This window comes from Sus scrofa, chromosome 8 (assembly GCF_000003025.6).
Source record: "Sus scrofa isolate TJ Tabasco breed Duroc chromosome 8, Sscrofa11.1, whole genome shotgun sequence".
In the NCBI taxonomy this organism is placed as follows: Eukaryota; Metazoa; Chordata; class Mammalia; order Artiodactyla; family Suidae; genus Sus; species Sus scrofa.
Window position 1 is genome coordinate 84,257,580 of NC_010450.4, and position 21,618 is coordinate 84,279,197.

Genomic DNA, 21,618 nt, shown 5'->3' on the forward strand with positions numbered 1-21,618 from the left:
AGCCCTGCCAGTTATCAGTTGCCAAGTCATGTTGGGAATGTACTTCCTGATGGTAAAGGCGGCACACAGGCCCTTACTTACTGTCTTTATGCCCAATGAAGCACTGGAAGCATTGGTTAGATGCAGGGGTAATGGGCAGACACTTGGGGCAAGGGTCTCAGCTTTTCCTACTTATTCAGAGCATGATGAAGTGGGATCTTGACTGCAGCAAATGAGTGACATGCTATAGAAGTACAACTGGCAAGTTTAGTTAATGACAGAATCAGGTGTTTGGTTTAGATAAAGACTCTAAGGAGGAGTTGAAAATAAAAATTTATACACCCTTACTGGTTCACAGTTTCTGTATCCAGATGGACTATTTAAGGTCTTGAAACCACATTGTTTGAAAAGTTTTATTGGGTAGCAGAAAATATCTACAATTGGATTTTTACAAAAGAAGTTGGGCAAGGGGGAAAAATAAATTTATACATAAGATTATGCTGTTGAAATCTGGGATGATTATCAACAATTGATTAGGTTACAAGAACTCACACGAAGCCATGTCTTTTTATGGAAAGGAAGCAATAAGCTGCTTTCATTCCTTGACGAAACAGTCTGCTGAAATTCATAATATACATTATACTGAACCTAAAGAAAGATGAATCTATGGAGGACAAACTAAATTATTTCAAGCTGTAGTAAGAAAACACAGATTAAAAATCAATTGCCTGAACAACCTGACAAGTGATTTTTAATCATAAAAAGTCTGTGATGTCTATGATATTCATTTACATCATGGCTTTTCATCTCCTAGTATTTATTTAAAATTATATATAAATTTACATATAGCAGATGTTATTAATGATAACTGTTATCCTGGGCCACGTCCTTCTCTCTCTGTGTCCACTTGATTTGGTTGTATTATGTCAATCCTGTAACGGACTCGATTTATTATCTAACAATAGAGGCTAAGACCTACTGCAGTGACCCAAAGACAGGAATAAAAAGAACTGGCTCATCTCCTTGTTTCTAAAATTTTGAAGGCTAATACATTTTTAAAGGATAATTCATGCAAAATACTAACACCAATACTTTCAGTGGGCCAATTATAGAGGCACTAAGAGTCTTTGGGAATATCTAAGAATGATGTCTGTGGTTTGGGGTATAGGCATAGAGTAGTTAACAGTTTAACAAAATATAAAAAAAATACTGTTTTTGCTGAAGGGGCAAGTGTCAAACTTCCTACTAGGAGAAAAAGAGAAAATGGTGTTCAATTTCCATTTTGAATGCATTTACGACCTGCCATTAATTAAATATAAAAAGTCCAGAGGGAATTATGACTTACGACATTCATGTACAAGTATGGCAGCATTTCCATATCCAATTAAATTTAATCTATGATTAAATAGAATGCTATATATACATACATACCCTCATAGTACCTTTATGGAATTCTCTAAAATGCTCACAGTAGCTTATATGAGACTGATAAAAATAAAGATGAAAAAGTATAAACTAGAGTATAGATAAAAACCGCTTTCATAGCTTACTAAGTGATAACCTTCTGTGGGTTAAATAGCTTAAATTATTCAAGTTTGAATTTTGAAAGCAGAACTGGGCTTTGGCAATCAAACTTGCATAATATTGTATAGGTTTTTAAATAAGGAATAAAAGGATCCTCAAATGGGGGAGAAAAGGACTTTTGATTTGTGACATAACTATCACATGGTTACTTAAGTGGTGGTTTTCAACCCATGCCTGGCTAAAACTCTGCTTCTTGGAGGTGGTGAAGGGTATTAAAAACAGGTAGATTCAAATGTTGTTCCTAGGAAAGTGCATAGTTTAAAACTTTAATAAAAATGCACATTTTAATATGTTATACACCCCATTTTCCCCACATTGGAGACCGGTTATGTATAAACTTCCCCTAGCAGGATAATTTATTTTTGTACAAACCTGGGAATACAACTTCAGGTTGTCTCTAAAGAATTTCCTGAAATGTGTGTTTGAAGCCTGTTATTACTTACACTTCCTTACACTTGTGTCAACATTCTCTCGATGGTACGCAAATAAAACAAGGCACAGAAACAGACCAGCAGCTGAGGTTTCACCAACTACAACCCCATTTCACATTTGTCTTACTTAGAAATCTTATTCTTAGTAATGGACTAAGACAAGTAAACATAAATGTAGACTCAAAATACAATGACACTGATAAAGTGGCATTTTCATGCTTTACGTATTGGGATTACACAAAAGTTTACTTTAAAAAAGATTCTAACGCTAAAAGATGTTTGGAAAATACTGCTCTATGAGAGACTGTTCTTTTTTAAATTTCATTTTTATTTTATATTGGCGTATAGTTGATTTACAATGTTGTGTTCATTTTAGGTGTACAGCAAAGTGAAGAGACCATCTTTTTAATTTAAGATGTTAATAAAATGTTTAACGTGATTTAACAAACTGCCTGAAACTTTCAATTCTTAAATTACCCTGGGAAATTTTCTACAAATTAGAGTGTTGTAGGTCTTCAAAAACGGTAACGTGTAAAAAATTGAGAAATGACACTAAAAAATTCATCATTGCCTTAGACACTTCTGATCGGTAGCTTTAAAGCAAGATTCCTATTTTTGAATTAGTGATATTTATTGTTGTGTTCTAAATCTCAAAGTAGGTTTATCCTCCATGCAACACAATTTAGTATCTCCATACTTGAACTGCGTTGTGTGTTCTGATACTTCAGGTACAGTGTACCAATTTGGGATTTTCTCTTGTGGCGTCATTATAAAACAGCTTGCGCACACCAAACTCGAACAATCATTTTTATTTAAAAATCCACCTCAAAATTCAGTTCTGCGTTTTAGTTTTTGTTTGAAAAGAAGCAAACATTTAAAAGCATCAAATGTGACTCGTCTACAGTTGATCTTGTTATGAACACTTTTAGTTCATGGAGGGGACATAAACTCATTACATGGATTAGGCACAGTACAGTGGCCAGGGGGCCGGAAATTGGGCACATCTGTGTATTCAGGCAACAGTAAGAGGTCTGAATGGAGGGGACAGGCCTCAGCTGTGGGCTCTCCTATCTCTGTGCCCCCTCCAAAAACTGTTAGTATGTCTCCAAATCAATACATAAGAGATTGTATGTAACTTAGTTAAAAAAACAAACAAACAAACAAGCCAACAACTATACCTGCTTTCTACATTACATTGTAAAGCCAAGACAGATAAATACAACTGTAGCCTCACTATATATCATTTGTGGTCTTGACAGCCTTGTCACAGGACCATGTTACAGGTGAGACAGAATTATACGATAGCTTCCGTGGTTTCAGAAATCTGGTTGGAAGAGGTCCATGACTATAATATTTCACATTATAGCAAGGCTCCAATATTTACGGTATTTGGGGCAGTGAATATAAATCACAGTACAAAATCATTCTTTTACTGGAAAAGCAATAGGTGCTACATAGGAGAATCATTTATGAGACATCTATTTTTTTTAAAAATGCAGATATAAAACATTAATTGCATAGGGATTTAAATAGGATAAGGCCAAGAAGAATATTAAGTTTTTAAAAAAATCATAGGGCACTATGGTGTTAAAAGATAGAATTTCATTCTTAAAGTAATACATCTGAATGACTGTCTAAAAATCACAGTATGTTGCTAAAACTAACAGTAAATGCCATGTGTCATCAATTTCAAACCGGAAACCCATGTTAAAGGACCAGCAAGAACAGAACTAAAGCTCCTTGTCTAAACCCAATCAGTGTTATCAGCACACCAGTGCTTGGTACGTACCTGATTAGTTATATAACCTACACTTGGCCAAAACAGTTTAATACGTGTTAAACGCGAGTGTTGAGAGCACATCATCACCACAGAGCACACCTCAGTGATTTGTACACTTACTTGGTAGTGTAATTATTTACTCTTTCCAAGGTATAAGATCCCACCTGGCAAAATCTTCACTCAATGAACCAAAAACACTGTAATTAACAAAATATAATAAAGTTCCACCATTGAAAACTAAATATACACGAACCAGAGAACTGAGTCCTGATACCAGTACATACATGAAGCTGAGCACTTCGGAAAGCAATGAATGATGAGTCCAACCCTATTCTGGAGTTTTAAGCTAACAGGTTACCATGTGATGGTTCGGGTAGAAAGGCAGGCTGTGACTCAACTTCTCCTTTCCATGGTGTTCCTGCATTTTAAAGAGCAGTTTCCCAAACTAAAAGTAGCTTAGTTCACTCAGCATCGTTCTTAGAGCAGTGTGAGGAAGAATAAGAACTCCCAAAGGAACCATGTTACCATCCATGTGGGAAGACCCAAACCAATGTTTTAAATGAAAAAGTGCATAAATACAGTAATACTAAGAAAGTGTGTTAACTATGGGACAAATGCTTCTCCGGGAACCCAACAATACTATTTTCCCACATTATGTACATGTGATGAGTTGTTCAGCTACCAGAAAGCACCAATGACAGTCTCAACTGCTTGACTCAGTCTGAAAGTTCCTTTGACTTCAACTCTACCTAGAGTCAAAGAGTCAAGTCCTTTTCCATCAAATAGGGTTTTCTCTTTACCATTCAGTCCTCTTTTGTTCAGAGACAGCAAAGTGGCGTTTTTACTTCACATTCTTGGCTGGTGTTTCAGACTCTGTGGACTGCCTCCCATCCGTCCAGGCCTCCCGGGTGCTCTTCAGAGCCAGGGTCTTCTGTTGGTCAACCACGACATAGTCCACTCTCTCGTCAGCTACACTGCTGCCTGAGCCGCTGCTCTTTTGCTAAAAAGCAAAGGAAAGACCTATAAACACCCATATAAAAGGAGTGCTTCTGAGTGAATTCCAACCTTAAAACACAGACACACATGCACTGCGAATGACTCTTGATATTCTACGGCGTCACCAAAAAAATAATGTTAACTACCTCTGTTTAACCATGTTCTCTCTCTCCTAACTGTACTCTGTTTTCCCCTTAAATTTAAAATCACTCTATCTGGAGTTGCCATTGTGGTGCAGTGGAAATGAATCTGACTAGGATCCATGAGGATATGGGTTCAATCCCTGGCCTCACACAGTTGCCATGAGCTGTGGTGTAGGTCTGATTCGACCCCCAGCCTGGGAACTTCCACATGCCGCACTTGTGGCTCTAAAAAGCAGAAAAACAAAACAACGCCCCCTCCTCCCATATTTAATAATTCAAACTGATGCTCCCATCAGAGATGGAATTCTTATAAAAGAGAGCAGACACCTGGTTTATCTTAAGATACAGTTTGTCTTTAGCCTTTAGCTTCAGCTTAATTTTAAGTCTTGAGAACACATACCAGTGTTTGCTTTCAGAGCTAAGAGAGGAGTTTTTGAAAAGGAGTATCTCAAGAATGGAAAAATCGTAAAATACAACTAGATATTTGCTAAGTTAAAATAAATGTGATTACTAATGCATTGCCGGGCTTGCTAAAAATTAAGGGAAATAACCAAGGTGTGAAGGAAGTGGAGGGGCAAAGAGCTGCTGAAGAGTCAAGACAGTGTCATTTTTAGGATAAATGCCAATATGGGCAATGCTGTTAGGAGGCGTTGGGAAACAATCCTGTTAGGCCATCACCCAGAGCGGACTGAGGCGGTTCTAGGGTGGCAGCATCACTTGCTTCCTAGTAGAAGCAAATCCTTTTTGAAGGAAATTTAGGTCTGCAGGTTTCCCATGGGTAGGCTCAGCAAAATAAATTCGCAATAAAAATATATGAAACACACCAGGAAACAAGCTATCAAGTGTGTGAGTTAGCAGAAAGAGTAAACACAGATTCAGACTTCCATGGACTTCAGATACTGAAAACGTGGCAGAAATAGTATGAAAGACAAGTTTATAAAACGTTTAAAGGAATTAAAAAATTAAATACAAGGAATAACCAAGGAATAAGAAGCCCTTCAAATCAGCTAGGCATATTTGAAAAAATACAGGTAGAACATCACTTTAGAAATGAAAAATAAAAATCATATAATTAGTATTTTAATATAAATAATAATAAAATAGTAAAATTAAAAACTAAACACATGGGTTAAGCAGAAGAATTGAGAATTAGTGAACTTCGTGACAGATCTCAAGAAATTATCCAAGTAAGCATAAAGACATGATAAAACAGATAATATGAAAGAGTGGTAAAAGGTATGAAAAACAATGAGAAATTCTAACATCCAATCAGAAACCTTAAATGACAGAATAAAGGGAATAGTGGAAAAGCAGTATTTAGAGAGATGACGATTGAGACTTTCCCAGAAATGACAAAAAATATGAATCTAGAAATAAAGACTGCATAACTTCTATCACGAAGAATAAATAAAAATCTATGTCTACATATCTAGACACAGTGTCGTGAACCTGGAGAACACCAAAGATATAGGAAAGATCTTAACATCAGCCGGACAGAAAAGACCAGTCACCTACAAAGGAATTATAATTAGATCGACAGCATACTTTTAAAAAGAACTTTATTTATTATAGTTGAGTTGCAGCATTGTGTCAATTTCTGCTGTACGGCACAGTGACCCAGTCATACATAGATAGGCATTCTTTTTCTTATGCTATCTTTCATCATGGTCTGTCCCAAGAGATTGGATATAGGTCCCTGGGCTGTACAGTAGGATCTCACTGCTTATCCCTTCTTTTTTTTCTTAGCATGTTTCTAAATATCTGGAATTTATTTCAATTTAAATCATATACGAATTTAGCTTATAAAATGGAGAAAGAATACTTTTCATCCTACCAATTTATTATTTCTTACCCTTAATACTTATTAACTGTTTATAACACTCTCACCACAACTCTTGACTGAACAATTATAAAATATATAATCTTTTCCTGGATACTGTGTAATTATTTATTTTTTTTGCTTATCCATTCTAAATGTGACAGTTTAGGTTGACAGTATCCTTTTCAAGAGGAACAATGGAAGCCAGATGTTAGAAAACAGTATGTCCCATGTGTTGAGAGAAACTGTCAGTCAAGACTTGTTAACTTGGAATTCCCGTCGTGGCTCAGCAGTTAATGAACTGGACTAGTAGTCATGAGGGTGCAAGTTCAATTCCTGGCCTTGCTCAGTAGGTTAAGGATCTGGCGTTGCTGTGAGCTGTGGCAGAGGTCGAAGACGAGGCTCAGATCCTGCGTTGCTATGGTGTAGGCCAGCAGCTGTAGCTCTGATTCAACCTCTAGCCTGGGAACCTCCATATGACTCAAGTGCAGCCCTAAAAAGACAAAAAAAAAAAATACAAAAAAAAGACTTGTTAACTCAAAAACTGATCCTCTCCAACCGCAAACTCTTTTTTAAGAATGAAGGCAAAATAAAGACATTTCACTTAGACACAAAGTGTGAGGATTTACCATCAACAGACTTTTACTAAAACTTTTAAAGGAAGCAGGAAGAAAACTGATTAGAGAAGGAAGGTCTACGATACAAGAAGGAATGATTAAAACAATGATTAAATGATTAAAAAAAGTTAATATTAATGACTAAAAAAGAATGATTAAAAACAGTTGACTAAATGATTTAAAAAGTTGGTAAAAATGTAGGGACATGTAAATAAACACTTTCTATATAATAAGAACACCACCACTAATAATGTCCCATTTGTGTGTTTAACAACAACAACAACAAAATCCCCCAAATTTGGGGACAAAATTAGCAAGTAGGTCAGAAAGGGAGTAATTTGAGCTAACAGCGGAAAGGGAGTGAAGATTTTGGAACTTTAGAATTTAGTTAAGTTAGCGTTTCAGTGGCAACAACTTAAAAAGTAGTAAGTGTGTGACTTCCATACCATTAGAAACGAAAAAACAAATGTACCAATCTGCATAACGTTGTGATTTATAAAAAAGCATTAAGTAATAGACTTTACTACATTTAAATGAAACATATTAATACTATTAATAAAATCCCCCAAAGGAGACATGATTCTTCAGGCTTAAAAGCTAGCTACTTGTACTTCTAGAACAAGGCTTCACTTACCTTACGTGGTGGTGTGGACTTCCCAGTATCTAAATCTAGATCTAAGTATTCCACTTGTTTGTCTCCTTTGGGTTTGATCATTGGGCTGCTTCCTCCATCAAGACTATTACTGCCGAAGAGATTCTGAAAGTGTAATACAACAAGATCCACTGTCAAACAATCCTGGGACATACTGCTTATCACCTTGTTTGTCAAACATTAATTTCAGGAAGACACAGCTTGAAGAAATGTCTCCTTAGAAAATTAAATGATCTTTGGGGATTGGAGAAAAATAAATAACATTAAAAATTTGCTGAAAATATAGCTTAGATAAGCAAGCTAAAAGTAGTTTGAAAAGCGAAACTTAGTTCAGATTAAGACTGGCACATTAAGCTACAGTTACAAGAGCTCTACCCGAACACTGATAAAATGATGGAATGATAACTGTACTCAATCACATGCTTGCTTTTTTTTTTTTTTTTTTTTTTTTGGCCACACTCACAACATATGGAAGGTCCTGGGCCAGGGACTGAATTCCAGCCACAGTTGCAATCTACAACACAGCTATGGCAATGCTGGATCCTTAACCCATGGAGCCATAGCAGGAACTCCTCGATCACATTCTTTAACTATGGGATATATGCAGTCTTTGCTTTCAGATTAATTTCTTTTTTAAGGATTGACTAAGCTGGCTGAGTAGAAAGACACTAAGCTTTCAAATTAAAATTTTAAAGAAGTTCTGTATTTTATTTAAAGGCTTTCACATCAAAATTAGTTTAGAATAAGCGCAGTAACTAAAGGCTATGAATACCAACTGTACTGGCAAAGTCTACTTTATTTCGACCATCTGGAATTTTTACCACTCAATTTTCTGCCTCCTCTTAGCTCTATCGCTTCTATATTAATAGGACCTGTACAACAGATGGACTACTCTCTAGGAAAAGAAAAAAGGAAGAGAGAGGGCAGCAATAAATAACAAGAATGAAAAAGCCTGAGGCAGAAAGATGAAAAAGAAATAGGTTATCAGGAACCTATTAAAGACGATGCTAAATAAAAAGGGATAATGTGAACTTACGTCCCTATGTATACCCTTTACTCTGATTATGATGGTCTTCCAAATGAGCTCCCAAAACCAACTTGCTTCCAGGCCTTTTTTTTTTTGTCTTTTAGGGCCTCACCCATGGCACATGGAGGTTCCCAGGCTAGGGGTCAAATTGGAGCCACAGCTGCTGGCCTACACCACAGCAATGCCAGATCTGAGCCACGTCTGTGACCTACACCACAGCTCATGGCAACACTGGATCCTTAACCCACTGAGCAAGGCCAGGGATGCTAGTCAGATTTGTTTCCACTGAGCCATGATGGGAATGCCTTCCAGGCCTTATTTTTTGCTTTTTTTAGGGCTGCACCCTCGGCATACGGAGGTTCCCATGGCTAGGGGTCCAACTGGAGCTGGAGCTGCCGGCCTATGCTACAGTCACAGCAACGCAGGATCCGAGCCTTGTCTTTGATGAACACCACAGCTCAGGGCAACACCAGAGCCTTAACCCACTGAGCAAGGCAAGGGATCGAACATGCATCCTCACAGATGCCAGTCAGATTCATTAACTGCTGAGCCACGGGAACTCCCAGGCCTTTAACCTCACCTAGAAGTGTTGCCGACTGCATATTCATTATGGACTTTCACCCTCGAGTCTTCTATCACATAGATATTACAGCTGACATGTCCTCTCATACTTCTGAAGAAAATCGTAATGATGTAATGAACCTGACGATTTTATACCTGTTAGTACGAACAATGCAATTTGGAAACTGCATATATCTGGGTCTGCTGATTCCCCCATATGGCTACTCCATTTTTTTTTTTTTTTTTTCGGCTCAGGCTAAACAGAGTAAGCTACAATTTAGGGAAAGGACAATCTCTAGGAAAACACTGAGTTTATTCCCTTCATTTATAAGCAGGGCTGCAGACAGCCCTTGTGAAATAGTTTTGTGATTTGGAAAAGGTGCTTCTTCCTCTGGGGTGACAGAGTTCTGTGCCAGGACCCAGAGCCTGGTGAGTGGGACATGGCCTGGGTCACCTGCACTCAAATGCAGTGTGTGCAGGGTCTACTGTAAAGACAACATCCTGTACACAGCAGAAAGCCTGCACGACCGAATGTGACCACCCTATTGGTAGCAACAGGTTTTTAAACCACACTTCATCAACTACCATTAATAAAATATTTAAGAGGTATTGACCGTAAAATGTAGGGCACAAAAAAACCATTAAGCAAGCGTTGGTCAAGCAGCGCCTATGGCTGTTCTCCTCCCCCTTCCTAATTCATGAAAAATCTGAAAAGTTTTTCTCCAAATGACTCCACATTTCATTTTCAGATAAGAAAACCAAGCAATACTCTGTATGTGCATGTATGTGTGTGCAATTTTGTATTCAAATGTAAGACAGAACCCATACCCGGAATTTCCCTAATTGCAAACATCTAGACTTGTTCATGGTATTGGAGGCTATGCAAGGAACCCTTGAGTTCATATGATGCACACATTTAATCTCAGGAAGCTGTTCCTAGAGAGAATTTCTCAGAATTGCTAGTTAAGTGGTTTTCTGTCTAATAATCACTAAAACTGGAAATTTTTCATCTTCAAGTATTGTTACAGGGAAGTCTCTTTGCTTTGATCTAATCTCAACTGGGAACAGCCTGTCTGTTTTCTAGCCTTTCAGTGTTTTCCCAAAATGGTTTAGAAAAACCCTAAGATTCTAAGAGTTATTTACAAGTATTCTGTGAATTAAAAGAAAAAAAATAGTAGTGCTTTTTCTAAAATTCTTTCAAAAATGCTTAACATCATTGAACATATTTTTTTTATTGTTGCAAACTATATGTCTTTAGTAATGGTGTACTATCACTTGACTTTCAGGTGTTACGTTAAGAGTTCCTTTCACGAATGCTGGACTTTGAATCTTTGTATAAACGAATAGGCACCCATCACCAATTCACTGTTTCATTAGACACTGCCTATGCCATCTCTATGACTGCCAGGATAGGAAAGAGATCCTGCTCCAACATTTCAATGTATAGAATTTAATCTTCACTGTCCCTATAATCCAGATTTGATCCCATCCTTTCTCAATTTCTCTAATTTTTCTTACGGACTTCATCAATCCAGGCAGGTGTTAGATCTTATGAACTTCTATGGTTTCCCAGGAAGACACTAAATTCCAAGAGGTGTGGGAAATACTGCTGTAACTATCACATTCTTCCCTGAAGAAGTTTTTTGGACTATGATGGGCCCTTGCAGTTGGCAACACACCTGGAAGCCAGGTAGGTTGTAAAGGGCACAGCTGACTTTTCTATTGTGGATGGAAGATGGGTATTTTCACCTGGGGCATTTTTGCTTATTTCTAACACTTAGGGCCTATGTGCCTTAGAAATTCACCATCTGGGGAGTTCCCCTCATGGCTCAGTGGTTAACGAACCCGACTAGGATCCATGAAGATGCGGGTTCAATCCCTGGTTTCGGTCAGAAGGTTAATGATGTGGCTGTGGTGGAGTTCCCACTGTGGCGCAGTGGTTAACGAATCTAACTGGGAACTATGAGGTGGCGGGTTCAATCCCTGGCCTTGCTCAGTGGGTTAAGGATCTGGCATTGCCTTGAGCTGTGGTGTAGGTTGCAGACATGGCTTGGATCCCGCATTGCTGTGGCTTTGGTGTAGGCCAGCGGCTACGGTTCTGGTCGGACCCCGAGCCTGGGAACCTTTGTATGCTGTGGGAGCAGCCCAAGAAATGGCAAAAAGACAAAAGGAAAAAAAAAAAAAAAAAAAAAAAAAGGATATGGCTGTGGTGTAGGCTGGCAGCTATAGCACCGAATGAACCCCTAGCCTGGGAACTTCCATATGCCTTGGGTGAGGCCCTAAAAAGCAAAAAAAAAAAAAAAGAAGAAATTCACCATCTGGTAATTACTTTGATACCTCTACCGGTAGGCAAAATTACCTTTCTGGCTTAGTGTTACAAAATCTAAAAGACCAATTTTATATTTCCATTTCCTCTGACTTTCTGATTTTAAAAAATAGTTTTTCTTTCTAGTCTTTTCCTTTTACCTAATACCTACTCATAACAAATCATACTTTCAAACTTTCCTATTACAGGTCATTTCCAATATTTTAATGGTTATTTACCATTTGGGACAAAATATGACTTCTTAATATCTCAGAAAATAATTACTTTTGTAATAAAAAAATTCATTCAACCATCTAAAGGTGAAAACTGATGTGTCAGTACTCTGATGCAGCACTAAGAATTACTAGAGGGTATTTAGTACAATAAAAAATAAGTTAATAAAAATAATAAAACACCACTCATCAAACTGAAAAACAGTGACTCCAAAAGCAAAAGTTGATTAATAAAAATTGCCCTGTGAAAAATTAGTGAAAACATTTATTGATAAACAGTCTGTATTCTATTTCAGGGTTGACATAAATATTTTAAATTATTCACTTTGAACACTTAAATTTGGTAATATTTAAAGTTAATTAGTTCAAGCATCAAATCAAGCTTTTTAGGTCACTTAATTTTGGTCCCTGACAACACACGGTTGTGAGAAACCAGTTTTTGCCTCAAGTCCAATAAAGACATAAATTCACTGATAAAACTGGACTTCATATTTAAACTCTCTAAACAGAACTGTTTTAAAATAAAACTTGGAAATTCCCTTGTGGCACAGTGAGGATCTAGCATTGCTGCAGCTGACTGTGGCACAAGTTTGATCCCTGGGCCAGGAACTTCCATGTGCCTTAGGTGAAGCCAAAAAAAAAAAAAGGATAGAAAGGAAAGAAAAGAAAAGAAAAAAAAAGCAATAGGAATGATACCCATTCCCAAATTTTAACATTAGGTATTTGCTTTTCAGATGCTCCCTGGTTGTGCCCCACTCTGTTCTCAGTTTCTCCCCTGGGAAGAGACTTTTTGGCCTGGCCCACTGTCCCTTGGTCCAGAGGCGATGCTTTCTAGTTCCTTTCCTGTCTGTGTGGCCAGAGACTAAGTTTTGGTCAATGGTTTGTACTCAGCAGTTTCTGGGAACCTTCTTTATGAGGCAATGAGGTCAGAGCCTCTGCTCCTCCTCCCTTCCTCCCTTCTGCAGCTTGGAATGGGAATCTGCGGGCTGGAACATCTTCTGGTTCTACTCTGCACGTGAGCCGGACTCAGGGAACAGTGGGCTGGGGAGCTGGAAGGGGCAGAGAGCCCCGAGGGCTCCTGGAACCAAGCTGCTGCAATTCGGAACTGACTCTCTAGACGTTTACACAAGAAAGAAATACGTGTCTGTTTTAAATCCTTCTTATTCATTTATTTTCTGTTACTCAGAGAGGACCCTTATGACAACAGATGTACTTATCTACTAAAATACAAACAACAGAGCAAGCAGAGCCTCTTGTTTAAGGGAAAGCAAAACATTTTTAAAAATTTAAATTGGCTTGTATTCTTAAACATCTAAAGTATTTTTCTGGCAACTATCTGATTTCTGGGAAACATAATACCTGCTATTATTATAAAATTTTTCTGCCTTGTGGTAGTAACAGCCGATCTGAAGGAAATCAGGTTTTAACAGGTCTTCTTTGATCTTTAAGCCTTTCCTAAGGATGTATTATTGAAAGATTATCAAAAGACTTTGGATATAAGATTATTTCATTCTAAGAGTGCACTGATGTGGGGCTTGGAGAAACGCATTATAAAAATGCTTCCAGTATGAACCACCTAAATGTCCTTTGACAGAAGAGTGGATAAAGAAGATGTGGTACATATACACAATGGAATACTACTCAGCCATTAAAATGGCGTTTGCAGCAACATGGATGGACCTAGAAATTTATCATGCTGAGTGAAATCAGACAATGAGACACCAACATCAAATGCTATCACTTATATGTGGGATCTAAAAAAAGGACACAATGAACTTCTTTGTAGAACAGATACTGACTCACACACTTTGAAAAATGTACGGTTTCCAAATAAAACAGGTTGGGGCATGAGGGGATGCACTGGGGGTTTGGGATGGAAACGCTGTAAAATTTGGTTGTGATGATTGTTGTACAACTATAAATGTAATAAAGTTGAGTAATTAAAAAAAACAAAGAAGTGGAGCCTAGATGATACAGTCTGAAGAAATCAGCCTCTGGAGCCACATAGGTGGAAAGGGTAAAAATAGATCTGCAGGAGTACAGTGAAAATTAACAGCACATAGGATTCTACAGGTATTCTTTGCTTTATAGATTTTGGTTGTTATGTTTCGACAACATATTATGATAAATAATAATTAAGCTCTGTTCGTCAAAAAAAAAAAAAAGTTTCCAGTATGAAGTAATTTCTTGAAGAGTTTCAAAAACTCCTAAAAGAAATATAACTAAAAGAAATATAACTGGAAAATTTTATGATTTTTTTATGCTAATTTATATATCTTCTTTATAGACACTGATACCACACTTTGACCCTCTATTAGTTTTAGACTTCATCATACTATCTTTTTTTGTTTGTTTGTTTCAGGGCCATACCCAGGGCATATAGAAGTTCCCAGGCTAGGGGTCAAATTGGAGCTGCAGCTGCCAGCCTACACCACAGCCAGAGCAACACGGGATCCAAGCCATGCCTGTAGCCTACACCACAGCTCATGGCAATGCCAGATCCTTAACCACTGAGTGAGGCCAGGGATCGAACCCACATCCTCCTGGATACTAATTGGGCTCATTATCGCTGAGCCACCATGGGAACTCCTTATGATACTATTTTTAAAAAGTTGCCCTGTATCCTTTTTCCTGAAGGCGATAGAGATAGATGGGTGGGTAAGGTGTATGGACTTGAAAAAAGTCTGGCGTGAATGATTCAGAAGGGCTGCTTAGGAAGGAGAGATGTTAAGAGAAGACTCTACTTACTGAGTCTTCACTGGACAGGTTTGGGTTCATGGGAACATAATTCTCTTCGCTGTCGTGCGAGTCGCTGCTGGACGTCGTGCTGTGCACTGAATCTGGCCGGGGAGACAGGGGGAACCTGGAGGAGCTGATGACAGAGACGATCGTGACACACACATCTGGACCACCGAGGCTCCTCAATCCACTCCAAAGTACCAAGGAGTGACAGCACATTCTTCCAGCGAGTTAAGCTTACTGTCATTTATAGTGCATGTTGATTACAGTACAATTTATCACGCACATTCAAATGCACAACTAGTATTTACGGTTACTTGTAAAGGGATTCTTTTTTTTAATTTAAAAATTTTGCTTACAGTTGTTAGAAAATATTGGCTATATTCCTTATGTTGTACAGGACATCCTCGGGGCTATATTACACCCAATAGTTAGTATCTCCCACTTTCCCACCCCTATGTTGCCCCTCCCTCTGCTCCCCACTGGTAACCGCGAGTTTGTTCTCTGTATCTTTGAGTCTGCTTCTGTAAAGGCGTATTTGCAAGCACTGAATTATTTGGTGGACCAAAAAAAAAAAGTATTGTTAGTGACGTGAGGATAAGTAGAAAGGCGCAGATTTACAAAGACAGACAAGAATTCCTATTTTTAATAATTGGCTATACATACACACACACACACACACAAAACATGAACACATTCAACACAGGTTTGTAAATGCATCCATTTTCTTCATTTCCCCATACACATTTAAATGAGTCTTGATTAAACAAACCCCTCACAAGAAACTATTGTACTTTTCAGAGCAGTTCTCAGAAATTTCTAGCCTCATGAATCTTTTGCTTTTAAAAATTACTGAGAATCTCTAGAAATTTTTGATACGAGTGATACCTATTGATATTCACCATACTACACATCATAGAAAAAAATTAAAATATAAGCATACACAAATGCTCTCTTAGCTGTCACAATGAAACCATCAAATATTATGCCATCTATGGAAGTCTCTGGTGCGTACTCATGAGAATAGGAGAGTGGACAAAGCAAATGACATTTTAGTATCTCAATGAAAATAGTTTTGACTTCACAGAATCCCAAAAGGGGGGCTCCCCAGACCATCCTTTGGGAACCACTGTTCTAGGTACTTTCCATTAATAATGACCAATCAAAGTACCTTTTTGAAACAAAGACTTACTCTCGAGCAAAACTCCTGGTGATGGGAGATCTAACCGGGGCCTGTAATTCTTCCCATTCTGGCAATGGTTTTATTTCTAAAGGTGCTGGCTTGGCTGAAACAAAAGAGAGTAAGAGAGATTTTAGGATACAGAAATTTGGAAAATAAAAAGATCCTCTTTCTACATCTCTATTTACATATTATAGCCAGAGTACACACACCTAAGACCCGCTGGCTTCACACATGAAAACAAGTTCACAGTTGTAATATGATTTTCCTACAGGTACAGAGCTAAAACAATTGGTGGCAAAAGCTAAGTTAGACAATGTATCCTGACTGTTGCCTGAAAGCCTAAATAAAGCTCTATGATTAAACATGTTTTTTAATTTAAGTGAATATTTTATGAATATAAACTAAATGAGAATAAGAAAGAGTAATGTGACCCAATTCCTTCCTAGTTACTTGATTTATACTTTTCATTATTTCCTTATTTTATTTTTTTCACTAATTTTATCCTCAAACATGGAGATTTAACTTTCTATATAAAAATGTTTCAAATTATCAACACTGAAACACCAGCTATACAATATACATAGGTGATGATGTTTAGAAAGCAATAAACACACAAAACTGTTAAAACCAAAGACTGAAAAAAGAATTAATGTCCAAATTTTTTTTTGTCTTTTGAGGGCCAAACCCGTGGCATAAGGAGGTTCCCAGGCTAGGGGTCTGTAGCCATCGGCCTACACCACAGCTCATGGCAATGCTGGATCCTTAACCCACTGAGCGGGGCCAGGGATCGAATCCTCAACCCATGGTTCCTAGTCGGATTTGTTTCCGATGTGCCACGACTGGAACTCCCAATGACCAAATCTTTTAAATTAGTTCATGCCCAGTCTGGAAACAAATAAAACAAAGCAATAAAAATGCCTTTATACTCAAACTCAGCTTGGAGAAAAGGCCATAATTAAACACTTGCCTCAAATTTTTAGCTTCATTTAACCAACAGTATTCTTTAAAAAATTAAGTAAAAAAAAAATGTTAAGATACATATTATTTTTATTTACAAGCTGTCTTTCCTTCTTCACCCCACTGCAGTGGTAGACAATTACTCTGCTAGTGTATATACCACAGAGCTCCTGGCCCTTAAAGGTCAGGCTCAAAGTTCTCAGAAATTCATGAAATGAGCAAAAGAACCAAAGCAGTATTACTTGCTGATATTAATTATATTTTAGGAGACTATTTAAACATAGTAGGTAAATATTTTAGTTACATTTCATCCTGCTACTCTAAAGAAAAAAGTTTCATTTTTTCCCAGGCATTCTTCCTCCAGTCTTTGTCCTCATATGTTTACTTCTAATCAACCAAGCTATGATTATCTTCAAACTATAAAAGAGGTAGTCATTTTAAAGGATTATGTAGATTCACTGGGGTTTATGACTCAGTTATTTTTGTCAACTTGAATACCCGCCAAATCGATGTGATTTTCCGAAGAGTATATTAAGTTCAAGATAAAATCATTTTGCTCATCTAAATACTTAAAATGGACATGAACAGAATACTGTGCTCACTGAAGGTATTTATCTCTCATGTTTTCACTTTTTTAAAACCCAAAGGCTAACAACAGTCAAATTTAGTCAAATTCTAAGTAGCAGTGTAAAATAATGAATCCAAGGAAATGACTGATACTGTCTCAGAACAGAATACATAGTACATACATTACACCTAAATACAACTGGAACTCACAGGCAGTTTACAAATGTAAAGAAAACAATGCACTGATATCTAAAAGGTTAAAAGAATAATACAAAGGACAAGACTGAATATCATATATTATCAAATATCTAACATGCTGCTGCTGTTAATTGCATGACATATAGACTCATTGTGAATTATGGGAAGCATTCACTTTAGAAATGACGTGCTGGGAAGCTTTATTTTATTTACAACAGCAATAGTATGGAAGGCTTTTCTCCTTTACTTTCAAAGGAAAAAACATCACAGAATAAATAAATTCCCAATACCCCATCCAGCATGCGGTGCTAAAGTACATACCCTTTCTTCTTGTAGCAAAGTCACCTATGGTTTGTGAATCAGTTCGCTCTAAACCATGGGGTTTGGGTCTTAAAATTTTAGGACTTTGACCTAATTGGTAAAAAGAAGACTCTCTTAATATAATGTTATTTAATTGGAAAAAAAAATGGATTCTGTAAAAAAGCAACAGAGCCCTGAGCAGAAATGTTACATCTCAAAAGCATAAACAAAAGACCCCTTTGTGGAGACTACCTCAGTCTTGCTACACACACACAGTCAGGCTCAGTACCATGGGAACCAGGAAGCTGCATGCAACAATGTAATAAGCAAAGTGTTAATAAAAGGTGGTTGCATTTTAGCGGCATAAGCCTGGTTAGTTGTTATCTTTATTTGGAGGAAGGGAGGAAAAGCATGCCATGTTAGTTATTCTTCTAACATGCCTTAGAAAACTGGATCAAATGAAAAATTATAAAATCCCTCAGATTGCTAGTATCTGGCATCTCTTCCGAGAGTACCAACCAAGGCCTACTTTCTTAACTTGATGGAGGTGTTTCAAAAACCTTCGTCTGACTACTCCTTCACCTCCTGAGAGCCCTTCTAGAGAAGCAATTCGGCAATGTCTGCTAATCCAAGATCAAAACCAAGACCATCATTCTCTTTCCCAGGATCCTCCGGGGTTGCCCAGTGACACCATGTTGCAAGGATGAGATGTCTAGATTGTCTAGTTTTAATCTGTCTAGTTTTAATCTGCATATTTGAAAGCACACATTCAGATGCCATCTTTTTCTTTCTTTTCTTTTTTTTCATTTAATCTCTGCCACAGGCAGGTACCGCTGAAAAGCCTTACGAAAAGTACAGGTTTAACAGTCAGCAGTTGGCCTCATACTTTTTTCCACTGGAAGCTTCGATGCCAGAGTAACAATAACATTTCAATCAAGAATTTTTGGATGGTTAATGTGAGAAAAGGAAGGTACATCTATATGCATGAATGGGTTACTTTGCTTACAGCAAAATTTGACAGAACACAGTAAATCAACTATAAGAAAAGGGAGTTAAAACTCTTCTCAATGGCACCAAATTCTCTCTTTTTCTTGGCATTTACAAAATTCAGTTGATATCTATTAGATGGCAAAATTAGAGTGTGATGACTTCATTGCTGATATCTAGAAAAAACTTAAGTTTCTGAAGATGTGATTTCCCAGCTTACACAACATGAAAATTCCCTAATTCTCTCACGTCTTCTCAAGGGTAAAATCATATTTTTTTTTCATAGAAAAATACTTCATTAAGTGAAAAGATTTTTTTTTACAGAGCATTTATAAAATTTACATATATTTTCAATTCCACACAAAGTTTAAGATTGATTTTAGGACAAAAATCTCAATGTAAAAATGTTGCACTGGATTGTACCCAGTCACTTAGGCATTTGGGTAGCTTTATTTCTTTGTATTTTTTATTGCCAGGCTCAATTCGACATTTAGGTTCCTGACAGAGTTCAGAAAATGGTACTCAGATGACGGTGCAGTATTACTTATGAGGAGAGAAAGGAGAAACGTCAAAGGTTTAATTAAGAACTTCTCCTCTACTGCCTGGAGGCCATTTCTTGGCTATTTCTCCAACTGCTTAAGAAAAGGATGAAAGTCAACTAAAGAATAAGAAATCAGAATATTGAAAAGTAAAGGCAAAAATGAACCACGTCTGGAGATGGGCTGATTCTCAAATTCTGAGAGCCAACAGAGTAACTCGTTTGAGCCTCAGCTTTTAAATCCAAGGCAGGTACAAGTGGGCCGGACTAGGTTTAAACACACAAAGCAACATGACATATTTCACTTACTGAAGAAGCACTGGCTACTAGGGAAATTCCCATTGTGATGTAACCCTTAAGGGGTTAAAACGACCTCACCTGGGTTTCTCAACCTTTGGATCATGTGATCAGCTCCCTCATGTGGAGAGCAGGTTGCTACATCTTAGCCTCTAGTTCAGACCTCTCCCTCAAGAGCCTCATCTGCATTAACTACAAAACTACCTGACCTGGAAGTTCGGCAGGTTTCATACCACATGTTCAAAGTGGATTCTATCCTCTTTGATCCACCACAAACCTGCTCTGTTTCCTCTTTCTCCAGTTGCTACAGCAGATCTTCTAGGAGTTACTCTAGATCCACTTTCTCTCCCAGCTCCCTATATCAATGCTATTTTCTATTTATTATGAATGGCACTGGTTTGTTTACATTCATCCAAGAAAGTAAAAAAATCTGCAAGTCTGAAGTCCTTTCCTTTTTAAATGTGCACTTCATTTACCTGGTCTGTTTTTCTGAAAGTGATGAACTCACACTGCATGGCTTGACGACCTCCACCTATACTCCAAGTGCCCTTCAAACTTGTAAAAATAAATCACTCTAGGTCTCCAAGTTGGAGGGAGCAACTGAGAACCAGGAAAGTGATCTTTGTTAGGCCTTCCTGTCTGATCATTTCTAAAGCAAGGCTTTAAGAATCCTGGATTTGGAAAACTAGGCAAAGCATTCTTTAAAGAAGATGCTAAAAAAAGTGTGATTTTATAACAGTTTACATTAAAAAAAATACAACTCTTTTCCTATCGTCTCCTTAAATCTTAGAATGAGCTTTCTAGGGGCCAACCTGATTATGTTACTTGCCTACATAAAACCCTTTAATGGTGTACTCAGAATCAAGCTCAAACTCATTAGCATGGATTATAAAAGCCCCAGGGTGAGGCACCTGCCAGGCATTTGGCATGTGTTCCTGCATTCATACTTTCCTCCCTCCCACCCAAGACTCTGAGCCAGTCCTGTCCCGCCTCTTTCTAAAGGATCTGGGTATACTGTTTATTCTGATTAGAAGATCCTCTACCATCATTTAATTGCCACTCACCCGCTCAGACTTTCCTCAGAGGAGTCAGCTAACCGTGCCAAGAGCTTACCTCAACCCCAGCCCCTTCCATGCTAATTATGATAATGTGTTTACTTTTCTACCTCCTCCATTAAATGGTGAGCTGCTTCAGGGAAGCCACCTTTTCTTCCTTGTGTTTTGAGGCCCAAGACACACCAGACGGTCTATCCTACCGCCCGGAGACCCTTCAATTTGTTTTGATGAACTGCAGTTCTCTTAAAGATGGCGGTGTTTAATCTGATCAATGTCATAATTTTGTGTTTGTCTTTGAGAAGGTAAATAAAAAGCGCCATTAAATGTTGTTTCAAAAGTTGATCATTCCCATTACGGTCAAGGCAGTCACATGAGGTCATGCTTCAGAGAAGCAGATGGAATCCTCTTTGAAAAGTCCAAACATGATGAAGTTTGATTTTAACAGGTACTGCTTACATAAATTTGACTCAAAGTGGAAAACATATTTTCTCTATCATTATAGGATTAATCAGCCTAAATTATTTACTCATCTGATGTTTCAAAGATTATGCTATTTCTAGTAGGCACCTCAAATATCAAGAAAGAAGAGCTGTTCCTATTGAGGCTCAGTGCTAACAAACCCGACTAATATCCATGAGGATTCGGGTTTAGTCCCTGGCTCCACTCAGTG

General features: G+C 37.7%; 1 protein-coding gene across 1 annotated transcript in view; it reads right to left on the reverse strand.

Annotated features, from left to right (window-relative positions):
- GAB1 (GRB2 associated binding protein 1) overlaps positions 379–21,618 on the reverse strand; it is a 133,554-nt gene continuing 112,314 nt past the window's right edge. Inside the window, 5 exon segments of the mRNA XM_003129177.6 lie at positions 379–4,774; positions 7,984–8,106; positions 14,876–14,999; positions 16,059–16,152; positions 18,093–18,182. Coding sequence (XP_003129225.4) covers positions 4,616–4,774; positions 7,984–8,106; positions 14,876–14,999; positions 16,059–16,152; positions 18,093–18,182 — 590 coding nt within the window. The 3' untranslated portion in view covers positions 379–4,615.